The sequence below is a fragment of the Macaca fascicularis genome, chromosome 7, assembly GCF_037993035.2.
Source record: "Macaca fascicularis isolate 582-1 chromosome 7, T2T-MFA8v1.1".
Lineage (NCBI taxonomy): Eukaryota > Metazoa > Chordata > Mammalia > Primates > Cercopithecidae > Macaca > Macaca fascicularis.
Window position 1 is genome coordinate 135,580,886 of NC_088381.1, and position 21,265 is coordinate 135,602,150.

At 43.5% G+C, this 21,265-nt stretch overlaps 1 protein-coding gene across 2 annotated transcripts; it reads right to left on the reverse strand.

The window, feature by feature from the left end:
* Positions 1 to 948: 948 nt before the first annotated feature.
* On the reverse strand, positions 949 to 20,496 carry RDH11 (retinol dehydrogenase 11). 2 transcript variants are annotated; one of them, XM_005561572.5, is made up of 7 exons: positions 20,391 to 20,496; positions 17,558 to 17,676; positions 17,065 to 17,220; positions 15,806 to 15,910; positions 14,919 to 15,128; positions 9,452 to 9,641; positions 949 to 3,337 (listed from the first exon to the last, which is right to left on the reverse strand). In XM_005561572.5, exons 1-7 carry the CDS (start codon positions 20,462 to 20,464, stop codon positions 3,235 to 3,237), a joined length of 957 nt encoding a protein of 318 aa, XP_005561629.1. In that variant the 5' UTR covers positions 20,465 to 20,496; the 3' UTR covers positions 949 to 3,234. The 2 variants fall into 2 exon arrangements, with proteins under 2 accessions (XP_005561629.1, XP_005561631.1); XM_005561574.5 differs by lacking the exon at positions 14,919 to 15,128.
* Between the last annotated feature and the right edge of the window lie 769 nt (positions 20,497 to 21,265).

Genomic DNA, 21,265 nt, shown 5'->3' on the forward strand with positions numbered 1-21,265 from the left:
GAGGCCGACGCGGGCGGATTACTTTAAGTCAGGAGTTCGAGACCAGCCTAGCCAACACGGTGAAACCCCCATCTCTGCTAAAATCACAAAAATTAGCCGAGCGTGGTGGTGGGCGCCTGTAAATCCCAGCTACTCGGGAGGCTAAGGCAGGAGAATCACCTGAACCCGGGAGGTAGTGGTTGCAGTGAGCTGAGATCATGCCACTGCACTCCAGCCTGGGTGACAAAGCAAGATCCTATCTCAAAAAAATTAAAATAAATTCTTATTTTCACCGATTTCACGGTTTGCTCAAGGTGTCTGTTCTCAAATGTTTGCTTGGGAGCTCAATTTTAAACTGCCTACAAATATTAAAAGATGTATGAATGCTCAGGAGAAAATGCTTTGCTAATTTATATCTCCTGGGCCCTCATTTTTATTAGATCAAGTTCATTGGCTGTTGATTCAGCACGCTTTGGTTGAGCTCTTAATATGCACTGAGCACAGACGTGACCAAGTCTGAGGTAACTGTCAGTATACTGTGTAAGTCCCACAACACAATGCTGGGACTTGTCACAGTACAGAAATAAGGGGCAGGTGCAAAAAAAAGATTAATAGCCTGGGGCCGGGCGCCATGGCTCACACCTGTACCCCAGCACTTTGGGAGGCCGAGGTGGGACGACTGTTTGAGCTCAGAGTTTGAGGCCAGCCTGGGCAACAAAGCAAGACCCTGTCTCTAATAAAAAAGAAAAGAAAAAAGAAAAAAGAATGGCCCGGGATGATCAAGAAATGTGGGAAAAGTATCTGTGAAGAGTGTCAAAAAATGTTAAGTAGGAAATGGTGAATGAATAATCAGATTATCACACAACCTAAATTAATAGCATGTGGATTGAGATTGCACTGTAGCTAGACTCTGGGACAAATTATTCTTTAGAATGAGAAATCATTGCATAACCATAATAATGAACAGTGTTTTCTTCTTTTGACTGTAATTAAACTTTTAATTCTTAGTTTTTATTCTGGTAAATGAAAACAAAAAATAATCAAAACATTTTTATTTGTCATTGACAGTTCAATATAAATTAAGTAAAACATTAATTAATTTATTCTGCACTATTAGAATTTTTCTAATGTTTCCATAAAATGACCATTTCTAAACATATAGCTTAATGGTCAAAACAAGTTCAATAAAATATTAATTTACAAATATCAGAAGTGAAGACTGTGGTCCTATAATTCTTTCCCCCACCAAAGTTAAAATATAATTGTCATTCCAGGAAATCAAAATCTTTTAGAATAGCACACTCTAAACAAGTGATGGGAACACTACTAATTCCTCAGACTTCCTCTGGCATTACTTTTGATAAAGAGTCTCCAGCCAGGCACAGTGGCTCAAGCCTGTAATCCCAGCACTTTGGGAGGCCGAGATGGGCGGGTCACGAGGTCAGGAGATCGAGACCATCCTGGCTAACCCCGTGAAACCCCGTCTCTACTAAAAAATACAAAAAACTAGTCGGGCGAGGTGGCGGGCGCCTGTAGTCCCAGCTACTCGGGAGGCTGAGGCAGGAGAATGGCCTAAACCCGGGAGGCGGAGCTTGCAGTGAGCTGAGATCCGGCCACTGCACTCCAGCCTGGGCGACAGAGCGAGACTCTGTCTCAAAAAAAAAAAAAAAAAAGTCTCCAAATAAAATACAGAATTTTGGCACATAGACATTTTAGTCTTGTCAAGACAATGTAAGGAAATGCCCCAAAAGATTATTAAATTGACCATAATTACCAATATCAGTCCCTAAGATAATTTTTCTGAATAAAAGAATTGGGTTTTTTCTTTTCGTTTTTAGGATTTTTTTTTTTTTTTTTTTGCTACACTGGTTTTTCTTAAGACCTCATCAGTCTTGGATGCTCGCCCTCAATTCTTCCATAGCTATGTTAGTATATTTAATGTCTTCTGCTATTTTCTTAATCCTTAACTAGTCCCTTCATTTCATGCATTATCTTCCAGTATTCTCCTTCTTTATTTTTACTTCTTCCCTGCTACCCATGTGCTCTTGGTGGGTAGTTACATATACAGAATCTGCTTCCCTTTGCAGTGTTTCATTTGCATAAAGACTGGATGGCATTGGTTTGCTCCATCTCTGATTATTGTGGCTGTTTTGAACTTTGTGAAAATACTCCCTTAGTATACATAAACAAGAAGACACACAAAGATACACACAATGACGATGACCAAAAAGCCTTTCTTCTCATTTTCTAAGAGAAACTAAGGCACAAAAAAGGAGTCTTCCATGGGCCTGGGGTCACTAACTGGAGTCCAGTGGCCTGACTTTTCAGAGTGCTCCTTTCCTTATCTATTTCCTGGTTCAAGAAACAGGAAAATGACAGTTTGAACTTGATTATAATTTCTGCCTTCCTCTACATTTCTGCCATTCCCCAAACCTCACAAACTTCTTAGAAAAGGAAGCCGTTCTGTGGTTTAGACATGAGAAAGCATCTTAACAGCAGTGGCTTTAGGTTGTCAGAGATAAGACCATGCCATAATCCAGCTTCAGTTAAGAATCTCCTGAAAGAATCCAGAAGCTGGTGCATGACAGTTAAAGAGGTGAGGGTCAAGCCCTGCTCTTTTTTTTTTTTTTTCCTGAGACAAAGTTTTGCTCTGCTGCCCAGGCTGCAGTGCAGTGATGCAATCTCAGCTTACTTTACACCCTTTGGGTTTGAGCGATTCTCCTGCCTCAGCCTCCTGAGTAGCTGGGATTACAGGTGTGTGCCACCATGCCCAGCTAATTTTGTATTTTTAGCAGAGGTGGGGTTTCACCATGTTGGCCAGGCTGGTCTTGAACTACTGACCTCCGGTGATCCACCATGCCTGGTCAAGCCCTACTCCTGAGCTCATGGAGTTTAGCTGAGGTTGCAGTGTGGCCCTTTTGAAGTGAAGACTGGTTGGTTGGGAGAAACTGAATTGTGAATAGAAAAGCTAGTTCAAATTCGTATAAATCATCCCTGCTATAGTTTAGATTCTCCTAGGTAGTAGTTTCTTTCAGAAGGAGAATACGAGCTATGCAGGTCATATGAGGGTCTTCTTATCCTATTATGATATCTCTAGTAACTCTGGCAGTAACAGAAGCAAAGTAAATCTGGACATGATAGACATTTTGCTCTCTTTGTGCTAAAGGTTTTGGAAACCTTGAAGGAGAATCATTTTGACAAGAAGTACTGTGTAGTCTGCCGCAGTCTTCTCTTGGGTCCAACTGCCACTGCCTGTTAGTCCATTGGGAGGCCCAGCAGGTCACAGCTGACGTCCCACAGCCGCCTTGCTATTGTCTCATTACGAGCTTGGGCAGAGACCCATGTCACATGACAGTCACTGGAAGGTAAAGAGAGAGGTATGAAGCACAGTGTTAAGAATGAAGTCTGCCATCTGCCAGGGATAAGGAATATGACATAAAAACAACCAGGGATCACATGTTCTCCATGTACTTCACAGGGCCAGTGTTTGTCCTATCTCTTTATCCTCTAGTCCTTAGCCAGACAAAATGTAATTCCCATTTTAGATCTCCTCGCTAGACCACCTCTCATCAGAATGCTTTGTTTGATATATAATGCATACATCTGGTCTTTATATTCCCCTATTTATATAATTTAATATCAGTGCCTGCCTGATACCCATGTATATCTATCTTCTTCAAGTAACTCCACAGGGCCCATTCTACAGGGCCTTGGACAATGTCATATAGCTGAGATCCTGCTATTCACATTGGTCAGAGATGCTTGGAGTAGTTAAAAAAAAAAAAAAGCTGATTTCTGGACTACCTGAAGTTATACTGTTTGTAAACTCATATGAGAAGTAAAGCCAGCTTCAAAAACAACAAAAGGAAAACGCGACAGCAGAAAAGAAATGGTAAAACCAAGGTACCAGGTGTCTGGGTCCGTTTTGTGGTGCTGTAACAGAATATGACAGACTGGGGAACTATAATGAGCTTACAGAAAGTGGCTTATGATTATGGAAGCTGAGACCAAGATCAAGGGGCTGGCATCTGATGAAGGCCTTCTTGCTGTGTCATAACAAGATGGAAGGCATCACATGGGCAAGAGAGGGAAGGGGACCCAAGTCATCCTTTAGTAAGGAACCACTCCCACAATAATGAACCCATTCCAGAGAGAATGGCATTAATCCATTCATGAGGTCTGCCCTTGTGACCTAATTTACCTCTTAAAGGCCCTGCCTCTCTACACTGTTGTACTGAGGCTTAAGTTTCCAACATATGAACCTTGAGGGACACATTCAAATCATAGCAAAGTGTTTCATATATATACCCTCTCTTCATTGCTGTAATTAATTCCAAGTTTGTTTTTCTTTTATTTTTTTTGGAGACGGAGTCACTCTGTCACCCAGGCTGGAGTGCAGTGGTGCGATCTCAGCTCACTGCAACCTCTGCCTCCCAGGTCTGAGTGATTCTCCTGCCTTAGCCTCCGGAGTAGCCGGGATTATAGGCGCCTGCCACCATGACTGGCTAATTTTTGTATTTTTAGTAGAGACAGGGTTTTGCCATGTTGGCCAGGCTTGTCTCAAAACTCCTGACCTCAAGTGATACACCTTCCTCGGCCTCCCAAAGTGCTGAGATTACAGGTGTGAGCCACCGCGCCCAGCCTATAATTCTGATGCAGAAAATTTTCTTAAGGACAATTCTTACTCATTTTTGTATTCTCTGGATGTGGTATACATCTGGTAAGCATTCAATCAAAGTTTAAAAAAAATGATTGAGTGAATGGATTACAATCTTTAAAGTCATGTAAGGAAGCAACAAAAATTAATTCAAGATGGATTAGAGACTTAAATGTTAGACCTAAAACCATAAAAACCCTAGAAGAAAACCTAGGTAATACGATTCAGGACATAGGCATGGGCAAGGACTTCATGTTTAGAACACCAAAAGCAATGGCAACAAAAGCCAAAATTGACAAATGGGATCTAAATAAAATAAAGAGCTTCTGCACAGCAAAAGAAACTACCATCAGAGTGAACACGCAACCTACAGAATGGGAGAAAATTTTTGCAATCTACTCATCTGACAAAGGGCTAATATCCAGAACCTACAAAGAACTCAAACAAATTTACAAGAAAAAAATAACCCCATCAAAAAGTGGGCAAAGGATATGAACAAACACTTCTCAAAAGAAAACATTTATACAGCCAACAGACACATGAAAAAATGCTCATCATCACTGGCCATCAGAGAAATGCAAATCAAAACCACAATGAGATACCATCTCACACCAGTTAGAATGGCAATTATTAAAAAGTCAGGAAACAACAGGTGCTGGAGAGGATGTGGAGAAATAGGAACAATTTTACACTGTTGGTGGGACTGTAAAATAGTTCAACCATTGTGGAAAACAGTGTGGCGATTCCTCAAGGATTTAGAACTAGAAATACCATTTGACCCAGTCATCCCATTACTGGGGATATACCTAAAGGATTATAAATCATGCCGCTATAAAGACACACGCAGACGTATGTTTATTGCGGCATTATTCACAATAGTAAAGACTTGGAATCAACCCAAATGTCCATCAGTGACAGACTGGATTAAGCAAATGTGGCACATATACACCATAGAATACTATGCAGCCATAAAAAAGGATGAGTTCGTGTCCTTTGTAGGGACATGGATGCAGCTGGAAATCATCATTCTCCGCAGACTATTGCAAGAACAGAAAACCAAACACCACATGTTCTCACTCATAGGTGGGAATTGAACAATGAGATCACTTGGACACAGGAAGGGGAACATCACACACCGGTGCCTATTGTGGGGAAGGGGAAGTGGGGAGGGATAGCATCGGGAGAGATAACTAATATAAATGACGAGTTGGCCGGGCGCGGTGGCTCACGCCTGTAATCCCAGCACTTTGGGAGGCCGAGGCGGGCGGATCACAAGGTCAGGAGATCGAGACCACGGTGAAACCCCGTTTCTACTAAAAATACAAAAAATTAGCCGGGCGCGGTGGCGGGCGCCTGTAGTCCCAGCTACTCAGGAGGCTGAGGCAGGAGAATGGCGTGAACCCGGGAGGCGGAGCTTGCAGTGAGCCGAGATTGCGCCACTGCACTCCAGCCTGGGCGACAGAGCGAGACTCTGTCTCAAAAATAAATAAATAAATAAATAAATAAATAAATGACGAGTTAATGGGTGCAGCACACCAACATGGCATATGTATAGATATGTAACAAACCTGCACGTTGTGCACATATACCCTAGAACTTAAAGTATAATAAAAAATAAAAGTAAAAAAATAATAAAATCAAAAAATAAAATTAAAAAGAAAAAAAGAAATTACCCAGTCTGTGGTATTCTGTTATAGTAACAGAAAACTGTCTTTACTAAAGACAGTAGTAAATCTTTGTGACCTTGGGTAAGGCAATGATTTCTTAGCTACGACTACACAAGTGACAAAAAATAGATAAACTAGACTTCATCAAAATTTACAAGTTTTACATTTCAAAAGACACCATTAAGAAAGTTAAAAGACAACCCACAGAATGAAAGAATATTTGCAAATTATATATCTGACAAGGAACTTGTATCTAGACTATTAAGAACTCTTGCAACTCAGCAATAAAAAGGCAATTATCAAACTTAAAAATGGGCAAAGGACTTGAATAGACATTTCCCCAACAAAGAAACAAATGAACCAAAAAGCACATGAAAAAATGTTCAACATCATTAGTAGGAAAATGAAATGAAAATAAAAACAAAATATTCCTTCATACTCACTAGGATGGCTAAACTCAAAAGGAGAGACAATAACAAGTGTTGTTAAGGATGTGAAGAAATTAGAACACTCATACACTGCTGGTGGGAATGTAAAATGGGGCAGTCACTTTGGAAAAGTTTGGCAGTTCCTCAGCAGTTAAACACAGAGTTACCATATAACCCAGAAACTCCACTTCTATGTACCCAAGAGAAATGTCCACAAAAAAATTTCTACACAAATTGTCACAGCAGTATTCAAATAGCTAAAAGGTGCAAACCCAATGCCCATCACCCGATGAATGAATAAATAAGATGTGGCAAATCTATATAATGAAATGTTACGCAGCAATAAAAAGAAATGAGCTACTGACACATGCTTTGGCATGGGTGAACCTTGATAACATTAAGCTAAGTAAAAGAAGTCAGTCACAAAAGGCCACATATCATATGATTCCATTTATATGAAATGTCCAGTAAAGGCAAATTCTTAGAGACATAAAGCAGACTAGCGGTTGCAGGCAGAAAGAAGAGCCAGTGCAAAAATCTTAAGGCTTCAATCAAAACAGACTTTTATGATCATTTCTTGATGGTGGTCTACATCGCTGATGTTGGATCTTCAAAATGAATTAAGAATCCATAGCAAAGGAAAGGTTCTTCAAAAGTCAGTTCAATAGTAAGTTATGGATTTAGAGCTGACTTTCTTTAAACCACTCGGTCAAAGCTAAGATAAAGGGTTATTATTATTATTTTTTTCTTAAAATCTCCAGGGAAGAAGAATCCAGTCATTCTTGGAAAATCAATCCAGTGTACTATATAAATCTATCTTCTTGTACTTCAGAACCACATTTCCAACTATCTGCTATACATTTCTACTTGCATGCCTTATAGATAACACACACACAACATGTACAGAGCCAGGTTTATTACACAGTGGACAACTGTTACTCTTTGGCTGAACATTCTACTTTCTTTTGGCAATAGCTACCTGATTTCCTTCTGCAGAATTACCTTTTCCCCTCAATATAGTTTGAAAAGAGCATTAATAAAGTCCCTGTCTGCCTCTAATCAAAAGAGTAAAAATGAAGGGATGGGAAGAAGGAGAGCCAATGCTTCCTCCCTAGAGAGTCGATGATAAGCAATAAAACCTAAAGACTAAAGACAGCTGGCATTCACTCACCCTAGCAGCAATGCCCTGGCTAGCTGACTGCCACTCTGACTCTTCTTAGCCTGGCTCTTCAGTCTTCCCTTTCAACCTAGGGGTCCCTCCTCTCCCTACTAATAGTTTAATAAATTTCCTTCTTGCTTAAGCTAGACAAAGTCCCTTTCCACTGCTTTGGAATCCAGGAACCAGAAGTTCCACACATTACTTTTCCATGTCTGCTGTCTTAGTTAATGTCATCATCAACCTCAGTCAGGCTTGAAATTGAGGTTAGCAAAGCCTCTCTCATCCCCTCATTTATTAATCATCCAGTGATAAAAATTCTGCTGCTTCAGGGCCTCTTTCACATTACCATTCCTTTCATCCCAACTTTCTGGAACTCTCTCTCTCACTAGGTTAATTATTCATTCATGAAACAAAGTTTCTAAAGCACAGACCAGATTATGTCTCTCTACTGAAACAACTCTGGGGCTCCTCCACAAGGCCGGCATTATAGGCCTCTCATAATCTGTCTGCCTTTCTTTCCAATCTTAAAGCTACTTTTAGCTACTTTCCTAAAATTTCAGGTCATTTCAACAATAACCTGAAGTAGAGGTAAAAACATGTTAAAATTTTGATCTTGTGTGAGCCTGGGATTTGCTTCAAAATAATATGGGAGAAGAAAAATATGGAAAGGGATAGAGAATGGGGATAGGGCAGAACTGGTCATGGGTTAATGGTAGCTGAGTCTCCATTATATGCAGGTTCAGTGCACTATTTTATCTACCCCTGTGTTATACTCAAAATTCTCTACATTTAAATCATTTTAAATGTCTTTGCTTATTTGAGAGGGGAGTCCATAGGTAGTATTTCAATCCTGAAGACAATAGAGAAATACATATTCAAATTCTTTTTTTTATTTTTTTGAGGCAGAGTTTCGCCCGACCTCAGGTGATCCGCCCACCTTGGCCTCCTAAAGTGCTGGGATTACAGGCATGAGCCACTGTGCCCGGCCTCAATTTTTTTAAAAATTCTTTTTAATGTAAAACAATAGAATTAGGAATCCAAAATAGAATAAAGATGACTGGACTGACATAACAAAGACAGGAAGAAAACAAACAATGTATAATTTTCAGTATAAAAGATGGCATAAGTAAAATCAAATGTAGCAATTATTACAAAAAAAGGAGTCAGATTCCCCTATTAAAAGGTAAAAACTCTACAGTTAAAAGACAAAAGGTATATTAGACAATGTACTTTTAAAAAAGGGTATACCCAGACAAACCCAAATATCTCCTTTGAGCAATAAAATCTCATCTTCAGAAAGAGATAACCCTGGCTAACATGGTGAAACCCCGTCTCTACTAAAAATACAAAAAACTAGCCGGGCGAGGTGGCGGGCGCCTGTAGTCCCAGCTACTCCGGAGGCTGAGGCAGGAGAATGGCGTGAACCCGGGAGGCGGAGCTTGCAGTGAGCTGAGACCCGGCCACTGCACTCCAGCCTGGGCGACAGAGCGAGACTCCGTCTCAAAAAAAAAAAAAAAAAAAAAAAAAAAAAAAAAAAAAAAGAAAGAGATAACATGCATACCTGAAATGATTCCCACTTAGAATCTCAAGACCTTCTGTTAAGGCACAGTGCAGGCTGGTCTGGGCTCCCTGCTGAGGAGTCTTGATGAAAAAGGAGAAAAGCCACCACATCCATCTCATGAAAGATGAGTGCCGAACCAGTTCAGATTGGACTGTGCCAGGGTGTACAGAATACGTCGTAACGCCAGAGCCTGGTTGGGGGTGCCAAGAAGAGAGAGGAAGACAGGACTTGATTTTGCAGAATGGCCCGAAACAGAAAAGGATGTAAATAAACATGTGACTTTCACATATGGACTCTTTTGCCCATGGTGACATCAGAAGTATTGCTCACAGTAATTTATACTTCTATCTCACAGATTTAAGAAGGCTGTAGACAGTGCTAAGGACCTCTGTGTATTTGTGACTGGAAACTTCCCTGTCAGGAATCAGCAAAGCCAAGACTCATCCTCTCAGCAGCACTTAACACTGTTGACCACCCCCTTCTTTTTTTCCCCTTCTTTTTTAGAGATGGGGTCTCCCTATGTTGACCAGTCTGGTCTTGAACTCCTGGCCTCAAACAATCTTCCCACCTTGGCTTCCCAAAGTATTAGGATCACAGGCATGAGCCACCATGCCCACCCCATCCCCTTCTTTTTTTTGAGACAGTCTCGCTCTGTTGCCCAGGCTGGAGTGCAGTGGCACGATCTTAGCTCTGCAACCTCTGCCTTCCAGTTTCGAGTGATTCTGCTGCCTCAGCCTCCAGAGTAGCTGGGACTACAGGCATGGGCCACCATGCCAGGCTAATTTTTGTATTTTTAGTGGAGACGGGATTTCATCATGTTGGCCAGGCTGGTCTCAAACTCCTGACTTTAAGTGATCTGCCCACCTCGGCCTCCCAAAATGCTGGGATTACAGGCGCCCATCCCCTTCTTAAAGTCTTCTTTTTCATTGGCTTCCATAAGCCTACACCACTTCTGGTTTTCCTAAACTTTCTGGCTGCTCTGTCTCAGTTTTCTGGACCAGTTCATCATCTTCTATGCAAAAATTAAATGTTGGAGTTCTTGTGGCTCACCAGACTCACTCTCCATAATTCTACGGTGCTCACATTTTGTCCACAGTTCAAACTGCTCCTGAACTACAGACATACTGGGAGTCAACACAGTGTGGTGGTTATGGGCATGGACTTTGTAGACAGACTGCCCAGTTTCAAATCCTGGCTCCACTCATTAGATATTGGGCAAGTTCCCTTTTGTGACTCATTTCTTCATCTCTAAAATGGGAATAATCATAATACCTACACCTCACAGGGTTGTTCTGAGGATGAAATGAGTTCGTATATGTTAAAGATCTTAGAAGAGTGCCTGATGCAGCTGGATGTGGTGGCTCATGCCTATAAGCCTAGCATTTTGGGAGGCTAAGGCAGGTGTATTGCCTGAGCTCAGGAGTTATAGACCAGCCTGGGCAACACAGTGAAACCCAATCTCTACTAAAATACAAAAATTAGCCGGGCATGGTGGCGTGCACCTGTAATCCCAGCTACTCGGGAGGCTGAGGCAGGAGAATGACTTGAACCGAGGAGGCAGAGGTTGCAGTGAGCCGAGGTCATGCCACTGCCCCTCCAGCCTGGGTGACAGAGTGAGACTTCGTCGCAAAAAAAAAAAAAAAAAAAAAAAGTGCCTGATGCATGGTAAGTGCTAAATGACATGCTATTTCAGGTCCCCAATCCTTTATTGAAAATGCTGGGGCCAGACATACTTCAATTTTTTTCTGATTGTAGAAAGGTAATATGAAATGTATACATACACTGCCTATTATCTAATCTCCCTAGTACAGGAAATGTTTTGCTGCCAAATGAGTTTTGGTGTAGAGCTTACGAAGAAACAGAATTTTTCGGGTCTTTGTGGACTGACAGCTGCAGACAGAGCCCTGTGGACGTGCATTATTCCCAACTGCCTACTCGACATCTCCCTAGATGACCCATAGTAATGCAGACTCAGAGGTCCCAGATTTCTACTTTTAAAGCCAAACCCAGTTCTTGCAGTGTTCCTGACATGCCCAATCAGGCAAAAGGGTTCTTGATGAATGCTCGCCTAAAGCATGCATCTCCAGTCAACAAGCTCTCCCACCCCAAATATCTCTCAGAAGCTTCTACTACCCTCCATCTCCACCATCTAGTCCAAACTACCCTCATTTCTCGCCTCTGCTGATGAAATCAACGGCTGCAACCCCTCTTGCCCCCATTTTGAAAAGGCTTTAATTTTAAAGGTTTCCCATTGCTCTTAGAATAAACATGAAAATCCTTATTGTGGCCTCTAAGGGTTTGGCCTCTACCTACCTCAGTCTCAGCTCAGATCTTTATTACTCTTGCTTTCTACAGCCTACCGATGGTAACCTTTCTCAAACTGAGCCTGGACCTTTGTACAATCTGTTCCTTCTGCCTGGAACGTTTCTCAGCCTCCACATTCTTATTTTTTTTTCAGATGGAGTTTTGCTCTTGTTGCCCAGGCTAGAGTGCAATGGCGCGATCTCAGCTCACCGCAACCTCTGCCTCCCAGGTTCAAGAGATTCCCCTGCCTCAGCCTCCTGAGTAGCTGGGACTACAGGCATGCGCCACCATGCCTGGCTAATTTTGTATTTTTAGTAGAGACGGAGTTCTCCATGTTGGTCAGGCTGCTCTTGAACCCCTGACCTCAGGTGATCTGCTGGGATTACAAGTGTGAGCCTCCGCGTCTGGCCCCCCCTCCTTTTTTTTTTTTTTTTTTTTTTTTGAGACAGAGTTTTACTCTTGCTGCCCAGGCTGGAGTGCAATGGCGTGATCTTGGCTCACTGCAAACTCTGTCCCAGGTTCAGGCAATTCTCCTGCCTCAGCCTCTCCAGTAGCTAGGATTACAGGTGCCTGCCACCATACCCGGCTAATCTTTGTATTTTTAGTAGAGACGGGGGTTTCACCAAGTTGGCCAGGCTCGTCTCGAACTCCTGAGCTCAGGTGATCCACCTGCCTCGGCCTCCCAAACTGCCAGGATTACAGGCATGAGCCATGGCACCCGTCCTCAGCCTCCACATTCTATCAGTACCTCTAATCCCTTTAATTTCTAATCATCCTTCGGGGCTCAGCATGCAACTCACTTCTTCAGAAAAGTCTTCCCTGAACCCTCAGACTGAATAAGGTCCCCCCCAGGCCCCCACTAAAATCCATTATAAGTCCTGGTACTTCTCCTTTATAACATCTATCACAATTATAATTAAACAGCCACAACAAAAAGGAAACAGTCCAGATGTTGTTAAAGAAAGGCATAAATACACTAAGGCACATCTATACTACGAAATACAACACAGCCAATACAATGAATGGGGTAAATCCATATGTACTAAATGGAAAGATCTCCAAGATACTGTGTTGGAGTTTCAGTTCCTTGTGCATGATACATACATATGCAAATGCATTGGATAATTATTGGAAAGGGGCATACAAGCTATTGACAATGGTCACGTGAAGGGAGAAGAGCAGGGAAGAGGGGAATGAAGGGGGTTTTTCACCTTTAATTCTACATACTTCCATATGCTTTGAACTTTTTTTTTTTTTTGGTAGAGATGAGGTCTCACTATTTTGCCCAGGCTGATCTTGAACTCCTGGTCTCAAGTAATCCTCTGGTTTTGGCCTCCTAAAGTGCCTGAGATTAAAGGTGTGAGCCACTGTGCCTGGCCTTATTTGAACTTTTTACAATGAGAATTATTCATGCATTACTAGGCTGATTCTACATTTAACAGTTTGTATAAAGACTTGCTAATTGTCTTTCTCCCCCATTAGATGTAAACCAAACCAAAGAAGAGACTATACCTATCTTGTTCACCAACTCATCCCCTGTCCCCTAACCCAGTGCATGGAACAGCATGGGCACTGAATACATGTCTGCTGAATGGCTGAATGAATGAATCCTCTGTCAAACCAGGGTTCTTTTACTGCACCATAAAGATTTTCCACTGAATCCTCACAACGATCAGAGTTACCTCATTCACATATTGTGAATTCTCACCACTGGACCCATCTTTACACCTCCAGGTCACTGAGGCTCCCTGAAAAACTCTTTGGATAGTTTTTGCCATCCAGTTACCCTCATCTATCATAAATTGATAAAAGATGTCATGCCCTGGGCACAGACTGGGCATAAGGACTGAGCTAACCACCAGCTTCCTTCCCATCTCACAGATGTTCATTTGGTAGGATGATCCTGTTCCAACCATAGAGCAACTGTGCCTGATTCCTTGAGCCTGCATTCTGCCCGCCTCAATTCTTAGCACAGTTCACCCTCGATTTCCTTTCTCTTTATTAGAAATCCAGAGTAGACAGTGCTAAGGACCTCTGTGTATTTGTTACTGGAAACTCCCCTTCTCAAGTATGTATTTCCCTCTTATTTGACCCTTTGCAAGGAAGACCCTCCTCCTCCATATTTCCAGTACCTGTTTTAGTCTACTGCCTTTATCTAGTGCCAGTTCAGGTCCTTCCCTCCTACTCAGTCTCACTATGAGTAAAAAATCTTGACTTGCTTATGAAGCCTGAATTAATTATGACAATAAATTGTGAAGTAGTCCCATTTACATATGAAGAAGGAAGTCCTAAAAGTTAAGTAATGGCCAGGTGTGGTGGCTCACACCTGTAATCCCAGCACTTTGGGAGACTGAGGTGGGTGGATCACCTGAGGTCAGGAGTTCAAGACTAGCCTGACCAACATGGTGAAACCCTGTCTCTACTAAAAATACAAAGATTAGCCAGGCGTGGTGGCACGCACCTATAGTCTCAGCTACTCAGGAGGCTGAGGCAGGAGAATCGCTTGAACCTGGGAGGCAGAGGTTGGCAGTGAGCCGAGATTGCGCCATTGCACTCCAGCATGGGTGACAGAGCAAGACTCCGTCTCAAAAAAAAAAAAAAACAAAAAAAAAAGGCCAGGCGTAGTGGCTCACACCTGTAATCCCAGCACTTTCAGAGGCTGAGGTGAGCAGCTCACGAGGTCAGGAGATCGAGACCATCCTGGCTAACACAGCGAAACCCCGTCTCTACTAAAAATACAAAATATTAGCCAGGCGTGGTGGCGTGAGCCTGTAGTCCCAGCTGCTGGGGAGGCTGAGGCAGGAGAATGGCGTGAGCCTGGGAGGCAGAGCTTGCAATAAGCCGAGATCACTCCATTGCACTGTAGCCCAGGTGACAGAGCGAGACACCATCTCAAAAAAAAAAAAAAAAGTTAAGTAACTTGCTATAGATCACACAGCTAATAAGTGGTAAAGCCAGGTCTTCAGACTCAAAGTCAGAGTCCACTGTCCCAGCTAGCCACCTTCAATATTCAGTTGTAGACTACTTACTAAAACTATACCCAATTATAGCCATGGAAGCAGGTCCTCTCCAAGTGATGGGCTCTGGAAACAGTTTCCATTCCTGTGGCTTTTACCTGCCTCTCTCTGACTCATGTCTCCACATTCATTTCCTCCAGGCCCACCTTTTAGCCTCCGGGCCAGTTCCTGGGTGAATAGGATGTTGGCTAGCTTGCTATGACAGTAGGCCAGGCCTGCATTGTAGAATTTCTCGCCCTGTAGGTTATGGAAGTGGATCCTTCCCAGGTGATGTGCAAGGGAAGACACATTTACTATCCGTGATGGGGCTGATTCCTTTAGTTTCTCTAGCAGCAGATGGGTCAGGAGGAAGTGACCTGTTGAGAAATACTAGAATTAATGAAGTTCAGGGCCATGTGGGAATGACAGGAGTCATGGTAAGCAGGCCTCAGCTATGGAAGGCAGATAATTCAGAAATAAGATCTTTCCCTCCAACTTTTCATTATCAACTAGAAAACAAGTTCAGTGAAGGTTTAGGGAAATAACAACAGCCAAAGACATGAGGCATCCTTATATGAGCGAGATAGGTCTAGACTACGTGAATATGAAGTCCCAGCTCATTCCTACTTTGGTTAATCTCATTCTTAAGAGCTGGTCGGCTGGGTGCAGTGGCTCACACCTGCAATCTCAGCACCTAAGGAGGCTGAGGCAGGAAGGTGCCTGAGGTGAGGAGTTTAAGACCAGCCTGGGCAACATAGCAAGACCCTGTCTCTACAAAAAAAGAGCAGATGACCTATACCTGATGATGGCCACAAGGATCACTACTAAGAAAGCAAGACAGTACCCTAAACCAATTAGGCTGTTAAAAAATGCGCCAAAGCAAACTGAATCTAAATCACAGATTAAAAAGTGGGCAGAACCTGGAGCAGCCCTCAGGTATTCCTCAGCTGTCAGGTAGGTTCAGTCACATCACAAGAAGGCTCAGTCTGACCCCTAAGTTTCCCAAAGAGAATTTTGGTTGTCTCTAGCTTTGTGATAAGGCCAGATTTCTTACCCAAGTGGTTGACTCCTATGTGCATCTCAAAGCCATCTGCTGTCTTCGAGTAGGGACACATCATCACTCCTGCATTGTTGATCAAAATGTGGAGGTGCTTTTCCTCTACAGGGACAAGACAATGGAGCGCGGAAGTGGTTAGCCAAAGCTACTACATCTTAGAAAGCTGCCTCATGCTCAGGCTTTGAAAGTGAGGATGCAGGACTTCAATCTTCCCTCCATTTTCCCTTCATACTTATTTTCTATTGTTTTTCATTTTAAGACTAGTTGAATCCCACCTACTTTTACTATGGGGCAAAATTCCATTTTATACTACCAAATGACCTTCTCGATCTTTGTAGTTCGGGAGCTACTTACTCACTGCTTTGGGGAATTGTTTCATCCACCTCTCCCAATAAAAAGACTTCCCAAGCTGAATGGAAAGATTCCAAAGCAAGAGATAAAAGAAGATTCTCTATGTACCTCTGCCCTGGTATTCAGGTCCCCAAAGAAATAAATACTGGCTTCACCTCTTTATTGCATCTTCCAATTCTCTCTCATGGTTCATTTCCTCATGTGGTTTGTCATTTATGAGTTCACACCAGTGAGTTTTTTCCTTGGAGGCCTAGATCCCTGGGCTATGAGGGGATATGCCTATAGAGTGCTCTTGGATTTGCTTTTGATGACACACTACAGGTTTTTATGTTAATTTCCCATAGATTATTACACACACACACACAAATCAAACCCATAAATATTCTCATATCATTTGGTGGTATGAATTCAGACCCCACAGATGATGCCAGCTTGGGGTTCTAATTTTTTGCCGATGACTCTTTATCCATCTATGTCCTAAAGAGATGTCATGTCCCTGAGCTGGTGGCCAGGGTTTTTATTAGCCTCTATACTATGGACCAGATGGCCCTTTGTGAATCTCAACCTTGTGTAGAACCTCAAACACAGCTCCAGCTCTCAAAGGCCCGTATAGGTATTTAGACCTCAGACCCTAAAAGCCCATACTGAATGCTGAGACTCCAATGAGATTTCTGGCTTCAGCTCTTGCTCACTGCTATGACGTTTTGAATTCCTTTTTTGTTTCTGCCTCTGGAAGATACCCCTTTGACATAAATCGTGTCCCAGTGACTATGAGTTCAGCTACAAAAGTTTTTGGCTACATTTTATCCACTACTTCCATGAGGGAGAGGGACCTTTTCCTTTTAGTTAAATCTGCCATGTTGATCTCAAGACCCACAACATAGTCTCTCTAGTTCTACACTTACCGGCTAAGAAGCCCTTAGCAAAAGCTCGAATAGACTTAGTATCAGACAGGTCCAGTTTCCGCACCAACACCTGCTGGTTCCCTGTCGTGGTCTGGATGTCTTTGGCCACCAACTCCCCCTTTTCCACATCCCGGCAAGCTAAATATACTCGAGCTCCTGTCAGCCAACATATGAAAGAGAAACGGTCAGCTCTGTTTTTGAGCTGGCATTATAAATCTGATGTTATTTCCAATATTTTTTAAAAACACACATTTTTACCCTTTCTTCACAACAGAGGTATCTAATTAGCAAATAGTTAAAGAAAAATTAATAATACTCATTAATAATACTCATTAATTATATGTAGAGCATAGTACTAGTTTCAGATCAGCAAATCAGTGGAACCCTTAGGTATTCTTGAATTCCAAAACTGGGAAGAAACAATGAGAATGAATCATCATTACTGTGAGGGGTAAAGCAGCAGTAATAGGGAATTGAAAGCAGGTGAACTTGCCTCTCTGAGCCAGTTCTTTGGCTGTCTCCTTCCCGATACCTGTATTAGCTCCAGTGACCACAACTACTTTCCCAGGAAGCTGAACAGTTGATGTACACACCCCACTGGACAGCATTTTCCTGCAGACAGAGAAGGAGAGCTCATCAATTCTTCATTCTCCTGTCTCCTGTCTCAGCCAGTAGGTTCCTGCAACTCCCTGTGTCTTCTGGCTGAGGTTTGCTTTAGTTCTTTCCACTGTTGTCCTTTTAAAGGTTTAAGGAAACTTGGAGGAAAGATGACAAAAGTTTTCTGCTTTTGCTCAAAGACAAAAGTGATTCTATTACAAGGGCAAAGCTTACAGCTGTTCCCTGCAACACAAGAACTGGATGAATATCTGATTAGCCAGGCACCTTTGGTTTGAGCTCTCCCTAAGGCACTTGTGACTTAGGAAATCACAAGATTCAGCCCAGATGAAGAAATAACAAGTTTCTGTAGGTCAATCTGTCCACAACTGGCATTTTATGGCCTTGAGAAATGGCTAATCCAATACAAAAAGTTAAAACTATGAAAGCTTGTGACTCTGGTACACAATAAACAAGAAAAAAAAACCACCCACACATGCACACACACACTTAAAGAGAAGATTATGTATGTACAAAGGGGAGCTGGGATTCAAGTCTTGCTTTGTCTAATCAGAGTCCTTGTTTCTTTCTTTTTCTTTTTTTTTTTTTTTTTTTGAGACAGAGTTTTGCTCTTGTTGCCCAGGCTGGGCAATGGCATGATCTTGGCTCACTGCAACCTCCACCTCCCAGGTTCAAGATTCTCATGCCTCACCCCCGCTCCCCGGCCCCCAGGCGCCACCACACCCAGCTAATTTTTGTATTTTTAGTAGAGACGGGGTTTCACTACGCTGGCCAGGCTGGTCTCGAACTTCTGACCTCAGGTGATCCACCCGCCTTGGCCTCCCAAAGTGCTGAGCCCGGCCTAGAGTCCTTACTTCTAAGCACTGTACTATACTGCCTTTTCCAAATGAACGAATGCACAAACATGGATTGGCGGTTCTCAGACTGGCCTATTCTCTTCTTGGCAATTTTGGGACTCTGGTTAAAACAATCTGTTGACCAGGAGATGCATTCTTAAAGGGCATTTTGGAGGCCGAGGCGGGCGGATCACGAGGTCAGGATATCGAGACCATCCTGGCTAACACGGTGAAACCCAGTCTCTACTAAAAAAAAAAAAAAAAAAAGTACAAAAAAATTAGCTGGGCGTGGCGGCATGCGCCTGTAGTCCCAGCTGCTGGGGAGGCTGAGGCAGGAGAATGGCTTGAACCCAGGAGGAGGAGCTTGCAGTGAGCCAAGACCGCGTCACTGCACTCCAGCCTGGGTGACAGAGCAAGACTCCGTCTCAAAAACAAAGAGCACCTCAGCCTTTTTCATTGAAGTTGGAATTGCAAGGTACATACTCTTAGCCATTGAAGCTACCTGCTTAGTGCAAAATGCCACAGGGAGGCAGATTAATTCATGGTCCCCACAATCCATCACCTCCCTCCTCAGAGAACAAGCCTCCAGGCTGTTTCCCACATCCCCTTACTGTAGTTCCAGGAGTGACAACTTAGTAGGACCTGTACTTAGCTCTTTCTTCTCCTTAACCAGCAGGAATGAAAGAGACAACTATAAAAGTCCAGCTCTGGCCCGATTCCCATAACCCCGCTGAGTTGGGAATACAGCTCCTGGAGTATAATTTTTTTTTTTTTTCAGAAAAATCCCACTGGGGTATGAGCACTATTTTCAGTTCTGGTTCAACTTTTCATTGAGATTCTATGTGGATAAGAGGATCTTGTAGTGAAAAAAAGATAAAAAGCAGTGATTTCATCTGCGTGTGAGCAACCACGTGTGCCTAGAGGTGGGAGAACTGAGTGTTCAGAAGGGAGAAAATATATAACTGTAAGAGGGGCGCCAGAGAGGGAAGAGAAAATAAAAATAAAAGAAGGAAAGTAGGTGACCGTGGTAAGAAATGGCTGTGATCTGGCCTGCCTTCAAGTTCCACTGGGACGAAGACCGCCCCACCTGGATAAGGAGTGCGTCTATTCAGTAACTGGTCCGTCACCACTGGTGACTTACTTAGAACCAATAAGCAGGCTGCCGGTATTACAGCCCGCTGCTGATTCACTGGGGCACTTGGCCAGCCTTGGGCTGATTGATCTATCACCTGGTCAATACCTTTCCACCATTCTCCCAGCCCTCACCGCCGCAGTACCCTAGCTCCTAACTCAGATCCCCCGTGCTCCTACTCGCAAGGCAGGATAAGACCTCATAACCAAACCCTCTTCCTTTTCACTTTTCTCCTTTACAAAATCCGCCCACAGAACGAGCGATTCTAACAGCAACGAGAGAGCAAGGATGGGGCCGCAGATGTTACGATTGCTATCAGTTTCAGAGGGCGAAATGTGGAATCGCTCCTTTGTACCTCGAAGGCTGGTTCAAGGCGTGGGAATTAAGGGGAAAACAGCGTGGGGCCATATCCCATTGAGGGGTCCGAAACTCAAGAGTTTGAGGTAGCCTTACCCTCGGGATTCCCTGGAGCCAGAATCAGGGGGTGCTTAGACAAAAGAAAAACGGGCCAGGGAAAAGCAGGGTGCCCCGGAGTGCCGCCCCTTTTCACCGCCTGGGCTCTCGGCTCTCCTCCTGGCATCCAGGACAGCTGGACCTCGCCACCAACCCACCGAACTCTGGGCCCCGCCATCTTGGAGCCCCCCCACCAGAGGCGTTTTCCAAGAAAGCTTTGGTGGGGATTCTATGTTTCCCTGCCGCCCCCAACAAGAATTCGCAAGAGAAGGCAATACATTTGCACAGACCTGATTTGGGGCGCAGCCATATACAGAAGGAAGGGCAGAAGGAGGAGCAACAGCAGGAGCAGGAGCTCAACCATCTCTGCCGGCTGCAGCGGCACCAGAACAGGATGCCCCAGCGGCGCTCGCCGACTGTGGTTTCTCTTTCTAGACACGCCCCAATTCAAATTGCGACAGCCCGGGGAGCAGACCTTCTGGGAAATGTAGTCCAGAGCTTGGCAGCCTCTGGCGGGCTACGAGGGAACGCTGCGGCCGATGCTGGCAGAAGTTGAATTACACATCGCTAATCCCCAACCATCTAGGGCCTAGGGCCTGTGGGATCATTCACCCGGCTCTCCCTTATGGCCACCCGCGGTGTTTGTGAAATCTCTGCAGTCCTCTATCTCCCCAGACCCAAGTCCAGTCCCTGGTTCAGTTTTCCCCAATCCTGGTTAGGCAGTTACCGCACTGTTTCTCCTGGAGATCAGATGTGGACGTCTGGGAAATGAAAGGCGGATTAGACAGGAGAGGAGTGATCGGATTCTGACAGTTGGGAAGGTGGGGGAATGTAAACGCTTCCTCCTCGAGGATTCCTTTTTCCAGTGGAGAGGAAGCAGTAAGTCCTTGAAGACATTCCCAGGAGAATCACTTTATTGTGTCTTCATTGGCACAGTTGTTTTTGCCAACTCGTGAAAGTATTTAATCCTGTCTTGAATGAAGACCATGAATATGTTCTCTGTGAATAAATAGGTTCCCTGTTTAACTGTTTCTTTCATCTGAGGCCTATTTCCTCGGGGTGAATGTGGAGGGTGTTTTAACCAATCAATATCTGTCTGTGATTCCTTAATTGTACCCAGTAATATTTTCTGGTCCTTTTGCATAATTTCCATTTGGTTAAAAGA

Excerpts from the sequence above, each read along its gene's own strand:
- RDH11 (XM_005561572.5), bottom strand. The coding sequence starts at position 20,464 with ATGGTTGAGCTCCTGCTCCTGCTGTTGCTCCTCCTTCTGCCCTTCCTT. Across the intron at positions 17,677-20,390 it reads ATGGCTGCGCCCCAAATCAG|GAAAATGCTGTCCAGTGGGG; the intron begins GTCTGTGCAAAT and ends CTCTGTCTGCAG. Across the intron at positions 17,221-17,557 it reads CAAAGAACTGGCTCAGAGAG|GAGCTCGAGTATATTTAGCT; the intron begins GCAAGTTCACCT and ends GTTGGCTGACAG.